Genomic DNA, 9,571 nt, shown 5'->3' on the forward strand with positions numbered 1-9,571 from the left:
ACCCCTGATTAAGATCCTTCAAAAAAGTTTATATTTAGTTACATGTTTGTGGTACTTCTTATCTTAACTAGAGATGTCCGATAATATCGGTATCGGTTTCAAAAAGTAAAATTTATGACTTTTTAAAACGCCGCTGTACGGAGTGGTACACGGACGTAGGGAGAAGTACAGAGCGGTTGCGTCTCCCCGTCGTACTTGCCAACCCTCCTGATTTTCCCGGGAGACTCCCAAATTTCAGTGCCCATCCCGAAAATCTCCCGGGGCAACCATTCTCCCGAATTTCCACCCAGACAACAATATAGGGGGCGTGCTTTAAAGGCACTGCCTTTGCGTGCCGGCCCAATCACATAATATCTACGGCTTTTCACACACACAAGTGAATGCAACGCATACTTGGTCAACAGCCATACAGGTCACACTGAGGGTGACCGTATAAACAACTTTAACACTGTTACAAATATGCGCCACACTGTGAACCCACACCAAACAAGAATGACACATTTCGGGAGAACATCTGCCCCGTAACACAACATAAACACAACAGAACAAATACCCGGAGCCCCTTGCAGCACTAACTCTTCCGGGACGCTACAATATACAACCCCCGCTACCCCCCTACCCCCCCAACCCTGCCCACCTCAACCTCCTCATGCTCTCTCAGGGAGAGCATGTCCCAAATTCCAAGCTGCTGTTTTGAGGCATGTTAAAAAAAAATAATGCACTTTGTGAATTCAATAATAAATATGGCAGTGCCATTTTGGCATTTTTTTTTCCATAACATGAGTTGATTTATTTTGGAAAACCTTGTTACATTGTTTAATTCATCCAGCGGGGCATCACAACAAAATTAGGCATAATAATGTGTTAATTCCACGACTGTATATATCGGTATCGGTTGATATTGGAATCGGTAATTAAGAGTTGAACAATATCGGAATATCGGATATCGGCAAAAAAGCCATTATCGGACATCTCTAGTTGTATAGTAAATGTCATGTTTTTTTTTAATGACTGTAATGTTCTTATTAGTGTCAACAAGGTAGCATGTTCATGTATTTGCTCATTCTATGCGTAAAAAAACTCACTTCTGTTACTTTCAGTCAAATAAGTCATCTTCAGCTTAGGAAAACTATTTTTTTTGAGCAATTCAATATGTATTTATTTTTATTTTTATTTGAAGAATAGAAAGACAGAAATGTAAGTTAATTTTGAATACCACTTGAAATAAACGTATTTCCTCAAGTGTCCCAGCCGTCATTGTTGCAGTCTGTCATTTGGAGGTAGGAGCTGATGGCCTCCCTCACACCCTCGCTCACCACCGCCTTGTCTGACCAGTTTGTCCTTTTCACTGTCACGGATCTGCAAAGCAACCGGCAAAGTCCTTCGTGACACTTTCTCAGTCACACCGTGTACCCGATGAGTGTCCTCATCCAAAGAAGGAAAAGTAGACTCCACCTGCTGATGTCCTTCCATTGTGTGGGCGTCCTGTTATCTGCGGGGACGACGAGCCTGGTCCCCCCTGGCACGTCTGAACCCTGAATGAAGCAAGGCTCTCTTAGCCGACAGCAAAGTCCATCCGCCGATTCTGCAAAAGCAACGGATGTTCAAAAGTTGCACTTTTTTTTTTTGTAGACTAGAAAGAAGAATGATACAAACCGGAATAATGTTCCACCAGCTGTTTCACAGAGGAGAAGGAGCACTTTGTTGACACGTAAACCCGGCCGTTACGCAGATGAGCAATGAGGTAGTGCTTCACGCGGCCTGACAAGCCAGTGTTGCTTTGCCAGCGGATAGACAGCGAAAAACAATCTAAAGAGACAAAGATAAATGGTGCCACTTTTTAACTATGTGCACTTCTTCATTCTTATTACATTTATTGATGTGAGGCTAACTAAAGTGATGATGATTGGCCCACAGTTTTCAGAGTGTACATGCTATGAAAAGTGTTACTAGTGGGGCCAAAAATCTGTAATGTAACAATGCCAATGTCAGTCTACCCCAGGGCAGCTGCGGCTACAAATGTAGCTTACCACCACCAGGTGGGAATGAATGATGGGGTTTCACTTCTCTGTTAAGCGCTTGGAATGTCTAGAAAAGGGCTATATAAATCTAATCCATTATTAATATTCATTATAATGCAGGTACAATCAGGGGCGTAGTACTAAATTCTGAGCCCCCATACACTGCAAAAACTGAAATCTAAGTAAGATTCAATATCTCAAATAAGGGTCATATTTGCTTATTTTCTGTCTGATAAGATAATTCTTCTCACTAAGCAGATTTTATGTTAGAGTGTTTTACTTGTTTTAAGGGTTTTGGTCCTAAATGATCTCAGTAAGATATTACAGCTGGTTGCTGAGATTTGATGACCTATATTGAGTAAAACATGCTTGAAACTAGAATATCAACTGATGCAAAGCTGTGTCATCAACACTCAAAAGTATAAAACTACTTTTTTAAAGTAATAATTTCTTACTTCAAGCATGAAAAAAAAAATCATGATGCCGAGCGCATATCATTATGTCAAGATAATGGCACTAGCATTTACTTAATTTAAGAATATTTTTCAACATATTGAGCAAAAAGGTCTAATATTTTTTTCTACCAAGAAAAGTGCACTTGTTATTAGTGAGAATATACTTATTTTAAGGTATTTTTGGGTTCATTGAGGTTAGCTAATTTTCACTTGTTTTGGAAAGTCTTGACAGGCCGAATTTTCTTGTTCTATTGGCAGATAATTTTGCTTAGTTCAAATAAAATATCCCTAATTTTTGTATTTTTTTTTCTTGTTTTTGAACACTGACTTTTTGCAGTGTACACAAGACGCCTAAAAAAGGCCCCCCATCCCACCCTACACCCAACATCGCCGCCCCACACGCACCCTAATTAGTTGTTTTTACTTTTTAACATATCTATAATATATAAATCCCCCTCAATGGTATTATTTTTTTTCTTACAAAATGTGCCCAAAAATTCAATATTACGTGGCCAGAATATGAACTTAAAGGGGAACTGCCCTTTTTTTTGGAATTTTGCCTATCGTTCGCAATCATTATGAAATATTTTTTTAATGGATTCTAAATATTAAATAAATGTAATTTAAAGTCCGCTTACAGCGAATCCAATAGAAGCTCCACAATTCCGCCAATGAAATCCAATAAATAACCATTCAAAAAGCTACTGGATGGATGGATGATCTATAATGATGTTATAATACATTCACAACATATGCATTGACTTGTGAGATAGCGCTCTCTACTGGATTCCTAGCCTCATAGCACTCTTTTTCTGCTGCAGATTGTGCCGTTAAACCACCTTTTATATGTAAGTTGCCTAAAAAGAAATAGCATGATTTTATTTTTTTTTAAAAGAGCAGAATAAACAATTATTGTGTGTTTAAAACCAACATCAGGTCGTAGGAAATATGGAGAATTGACTAAACAGCTCATGATCCAAAGTATACTACATCATGGGTGTCCACTGTTAGAATAATTGTATCTAAGTTATCACAAAACTTTGTGTTTCAATGAGTTCCCGGCGAGCAGACAAAAGCTGTCTTTAATCCTACCAAGCAGAAGGCTTGTAAAACTCCACTGTGTAGGATGGGAAGCAACATGAAGGTGTTCTGTTTCTTTCATGTATTGTAATCAACAGAAATATATTGTTTTGACCCAAGAACTACAAAGCGGAGAGAAAGCAGGATCTGCCCAAGTTCCAGGCGACCTCTCCTTTGAACTGTTTTACGACCTTTTCTGTGAACTGTTTTACGACCTTTTCTTTGAACTGTTGTAATCAAAGACCCCCGTCCCTTAGAAACAGCTGTTGCCATGTAATCAGGGAAAGTCCAAATAAAAGAGAAGGCGTACAATATTTCGCCAGAGCGTGGTGAGACACTGTTCAAGGGTACAGTGTCCAGGCGTCTCTCCTTAATTGAGCCAAATTTAATTCTGTCTCTGTTTAATTCTTTGCTTCTTGTCTTGTTTAATATATGTCATTAGTGTTTGAACCTGACATTTACTGACAAATAAGGTGTTGCTGAAGCATCACCAGGGAGGAAATGTGGCTCACTGGTTGCAAAGTATTTTCATAAAAATATTAGATAAGTACAGTTCTGAAATAAATAACACGTTTTTGTGAAAGGCCAATAAATTAAATCAGAGACACTGAGACGCTTCTCAAACCTGCTTTTGTTTCTGACGCTCGCACCAAGAAGCTTCCATTCTGGTTTTGTGGCCGCATGAGAAGTTCTTCTGCTTTGTGTCTGCTGAGGCCTGTGAAGAACCACCTGGGTGAGGAGACAGCGTATGTTTCAGCATATTCGTGCCACCTCAAAACTGAAATACAGTCAAGCTGGACAAAGTTTTGATTGCGATAACAAGTGTGATGTGTCAGAATAATTGTATCTAAGTTATCACAAAACTTTGTGTTACATTGAGTTCAGCTCGCCCTGCGAGAGGACAAAAGCTGTCTTTGATCCTACCAAGCAGAAGGCTTGTAAAACTCCACTGTGTACGATGGGAAGCGACATGAAGGCGTCGGTTTCTTTCTTCTATTGTAATCCACAGGAATTTTTTTTGTCTTGACCCGAGATCTACAAAGCGGAGAGGAAGCAGGGCCTGACTCCCCTCCAGGCACCTTTTCTTTGAACTGTTTTTAATCAAAGGCGATGGCTGTTTACGACCCCCCTCCCTTAGAAACAGCTGTTGCCATGTAATCAGGGAAAGTCCAGATAAAAGAGGAGGCGTACAATCTTTTGTCAGAGCGTGGTGGAGACTGTAAAAGGGTACAGCCCAGACGTTTCTCCTCAATTGACCCAAATTTAATTCTGTCTCTGTTTAATTCCTTGCTTCTTGTCTTGTTTAATAGATGTCATCAGTGTTTGAACCTGACATGATGATAACCATAGAACCAGGAGTGGAACACCATGGCACGCCTTGTCTGCTCAACTTAATACAACTGTAGCAGGGCTCTCCAACCAGTAGCTCGTTAATTAATACACAAAATCCTTTATTTCAAAGTAGCTTGAAATGTTTTTGTTTTTTTCAAACTGAACTCGAAATAAATAAATACTGAAATACAAGATGCAGATGAACAACAATATTTGCTGTGGATTTTTTAAAAATATAAAGTGTGCGATTGTGTTGGCTCTGCGATGGGGTGGCAACTTCGCCTTACGCCCGAATGCAGCTAGGATAGGCTCCAGCACCCCCGCGACCCCGGAAATGCTGATTATAGGTCCTGCTAGACACCAACATCTATTTAATAATACCACCTTAACATTTGACAACCAAACAATTACACAAGGCGACTCGGTAAAGAATCTGGGTATTATCTTCGACCCAACTCTCTCGTTTGAGTCACACATTAAGAGTGTTACTAAAACGGCCTTCTTTCATCTCCGTAATATCGCTAAAATTCGTTCCATCTTGTCCACTAGCGACGCTGAGATCATTATTCATGCGTTCGTTACGTCTCGTCTCGATTACTGTAACGTATTATTTTCGGGTCTCCCTATGTCTAGCATTAAAAGATTACAGTTGGTACAAAATGCGGCTGCTAGACTTTTGACAAAAACAAGAAAGTTTGATCATATTACGCCTATACTGGCTCACCTGCACTGGCTTCCTGTGCACTTAAGATGCGACTTTAAGGTTTTACTACTTACGTATAAAATACTACACGGTTTAGCTCCAGCCTATCTCGCCGATTGTATTGTACCATATGTCCCGACAAGAAATCTGCGTTCAAAGAACTCCGGCTTATTAGTGATTCCCAGAGCCAAAAAAAAGTCTGCGGGCTATAGAGCGTTTTCTATTCGGGCTCCAATACTCTGGAATGCCCTCCCGGTAACAGTTAGAGATGCTACCTCAGTAGAAGCATTTAAGTCCCATCTTAAAACTCATTTGTATAATCTAGCCTTTAAATAGACCCCCCTTTTTTTTTAGACCAGTTGATCTGCCGTTTCTTTTCTTCTCTCCTCTTCTCCCCTGTCCCTTGCGAGGGGGAGTTGCATAGGTCCGGTGGCCATGGATGAAGTGCTGGCTGTCCAGAGTCGGGACCCCGGGTGGACCACTAGCCTGTGCATCGGTTGGGGACATCTCTGCGCTGCTGACCCGTCTCCGCTCGGGATGGTTTCCTGTTGGCCCCGCTGTGGACTGGACTCCCGCTGATGTGTTGGATCCACTGTGGACTGGACTTTCACAATGTTATGTCAGACCCACTCGACATCCATTGCTTTCGGTCTCCCCTAGAGGGGGGGAGGGGGGGGGGGGTTACCCACATATGCGGTCCCCTCCAAGGTTTCTCATAGTCATTCACCGACGTCCCACTGGGGTGAGTTTTTCCTTGCCCGTATGTGGGCTCTGTACCGAGGATGTCGTTGTGGCTTGTACAGCCCTTTGAGACACTTGTGATTTAGGGCTATATAAATAAACATTGATTGATTGATTGATTGAGAGGGACAAGCGGTACAAAATGGATGGCTGGATGAATGGAGTTATATAAACCAATATTTTGTTGATGTAACAACACAGTTGTTCTCAGACTTTTTTCACGAAGTACCACCTCAGAAAACACTTGGATCACCAAGAACCCCCTTAATCACCAACATTAAAGTACAGTAGCGTCGTAGGCCGAAGTATTTATTAAAAACAAGACGGAGGTTTCATTTAACAGATGTAACATTACACACAGTGATACTGGGGGTTAAATCACCAAAATGAATCCCGAGCGTGGCACCGCTGCTGCCCACTGCTCCCCTCACCTCCCAGGGGGTGATCAAGGGGATGGGTCAAATGCAGAGGACACATTTCACCACACCTAGTGTGTGTGTGACAATCATTGGTACTTTAACTTTAACTTTAACTCCATGTACAGTACATAATTAACCACTTCTTTGGCATACCACTAGAGGGAGCCCATGCACCACTGGTGGTTCACGTCATCTCTGTTTTAACAAACCTATTCCCTTTGTTTTGGTTGCAATAAGCCAGTGTTTTTCAACCACTGTGCTGCGGCACACTAGTGTGCCGTGAGATATTGTCTGGTGTGCCGTGGGAAATTATGCAACTTCACCTAATTGGTCCAAAAAATATTTTTTGCAAATCAATAATTAGAATAATGTGCTGTTGTCTAGTGCAGTGTTTTTCAACCTTTTTTGGATGTAAAATCTATGTAACGCTTAAACCAAAAATGAACAAAAGGCAAGTCCCGCTAAGAAAAGGCACTGAAGCATAGGGATGGCTATGCAAAACAAAAGTAAAACTGAACTGGCTACAAAGTAAACAAAAACAGAATGCTGGACGACAGCAAAAACCTACAGCGTGTGGAGCGGAGACGGCGTCCACAAAGTACATCCGTACATGACGTGACAATCAACAGTGTCCCCACAAAGAAGGATAGCGTACGCACAACTTAAATAGTCTTGATTTAACCTTTGGGGTTCATGGTGTGGTATATTATTGTCAGTGGCGGAGCAGGAAAGTTCTAGGAATATATTTGCAGTAAAATGTCATATGAAGCGCCCTGTCATTCATCAATTGACATTTTACATGCGCTTCTTCACGCCCCCACAGATTAAGGGGGGCCTCTTGAGTGACTCCATAGCTTCTTTTTTTTTTTGTGGCTTTTATGCAGACTGTCTGGTCTGATGATGACCGCGAGACAGATTATTTATATTTCCATTTTGACCTTTGGGAACAATTGGTGACAAATATGACAACCGTCTCATAAAAAATTGTGTTCAACCTCAGAGGCTCTCACCATAAGTATCATCTGGTGTTTACTCAAACTAACAGATTTGGCTGCTTTGGTATTTTGTTACTATTACCTCCAAATATCTACAGTGCAAAAGTATCCACAATGTTTTGCTTTCCCTACACTTTGTTGCAGCCTTATTTCAAACTTCATTAAATTAATTTCCCCCTTAAGTTTCTACACACATCACCCCATAACAACATTAAGTCATTAAAAAAAAAATGTTTGCAAGTTTATTTAAAAACAAAAGTATAAGCATAAATATAATATACAAAAATATAATATAATATACTAACATAATATATCAGTATATATTATATACTGTATATATAATGTGTAAATATTAGATATATAGGTTTTATTTTTATATTGCTACTATGGTACATTTTTAGTCTACTTTATACCTTTTGTTTTCGCCCTCTTTTTGTGCATTATCCTTTCCATCCTTCTCCTTTCCATCCTTTGTAACTGAGCTACTGTGTGGAACAATTTCCCTTGTGGATCAATAAAGTTTGTCTAAGTCTAAATACTCACAGCCTTTGCCCAATATGTTTAACAACGCATTATGTGATAACGGTGCAATATACATTTGGACTTCATTAGGTAAAACGTCGCCTTTTGTAATCAAATTATTGAATGCATTTTGTAAAAAAAATGTTACATATTGAAAAACATATTACAACATGCTGGTGCTGCATTTTTTTAAATAAAAGTTGTAAAATCAATTAAGCTCAATTTTCAGTTTGATGGCAAAGGCTGTTCTTAATTTGTAATAAATTTACCAAAAAAAAAACGATATATATATATGTGTATATATATAGATATATATATATGTGTATATATTTATATATATATATATATATATTTATATATATATATATATATATATATATATATATATATATATATATATATATATATATATATATATATATATATATATATATATATATATATATATATATATATATATATATATATATATATATATATATATATATATATATATATATATATATATATATACATATATATATATATATATACATATATATATATATATATATATATCTATATCTATATATATATGTATATATATATATATATATATATATATATATATATATATATATATATATATATATATATATATACATATATATATATATATATATATATATATTAGGGGTGGGGAAAAATCGATTCGAATTCGAATTGCGATTCTCACGTTGTGCGATTCAGAATCGATTCTAATTTTTAAAAAATAGATTTTTTATTTTTTTTAAATATATATATCTTTTTTTAATTAATAAATCCAACAAAACAATACACAGCAATACCATAACAATGCAATCCAATTCCAAAACCAAACCCGACCCAGCAACACTCAGAACTGCAATAAACAGAGCAATTGAGAGGAGACACAAACACGACACAGAACAAACCAAAAGTAGTGAAACAAAAATTTATATTATCAACAACAGTATCAATATTAGTTAGAATTTCAACATAGCAGTGATTAAAAATCCCTCATTGACATTATCATTAGACATTTATAAAAAAATAAATAAATGAATAGGGTCACAGTGGCTTGCTTACACTTGCATCACATCTCATAAGCTTGACAACACACTGTGTCCAATATTTTCACAAAGATAAAATAAGTCATATTTTTGGTTCATTTAATAGTTAAAACAAAAGTACATTATTGCAATCAGTTGATAAAACATTGTCCTTTACAATTATAAAAGTTTTTTACAAAAATCTACTACTCTGCTTGCATGTCAGCAGACTGGGGTAGATCCTGCTGAAATCC

At 37.9% G+C, this 9,571-nt stretch overlaps 1 protein-coding gene across 2 annotated transcripts in view; it reads right to left on the reverse strand.

Moving 5' to 3' along the window:
* Nucleotides 1-804: 804 nt before the first annotated feature.
* The window catches only part of LOC133649823 (src-like-adapter 2), an 11,834-nt gene continuing 3,067 nt past the window's right edge, over nt 805-9,571 (reverse strand). Inside the window, exons 5-8 of one of the 2 annotated variants that reach the window (XM_062046510.1) lie at nt 4,182-4,285; nt 1,657-1,809; nt 1,456-1,585; nt 805-1,359 (exon numbers count right to left, since the gene is read on the reverse strand). In XM_062046510.1, the coding sequence (XP_061902494.1) occupies nt 1,239-1,359; nt 1,456-1,585; nt 1,657-1,809; nt 4,182-4,285 (508 nt within the window). In that variant the 3' untranslated portion in view covers nt 805-1,238. The remainder of the gene's footprint in view (nt 1,360-1,455; nt 1,586-1,656; nt 1,810-4,181; nt 4,286-9,571) is intronic. The other variant, XM_062046501.1, reaches the window with a different exon arrangement.

The sequence above is a fragment of the Entelurus aequoreus genome, linkage group LG01 (genome assembly GCF_033978785.1).
Source record: "Entelurus aequoreus isolate RoL-2023_Sb linkage group LG01, RoL_Eaeq_v1.1, whole genome shotgun sequence".
In the NCBI taxonomy this organism is placed as follows: domain Eukaryota; kingdom Metazoa; phylum Chordata; class Actinopteri; order Syngnathiformes; family Syngnathidae; genus Entelurus; species Entelurus aequoreus.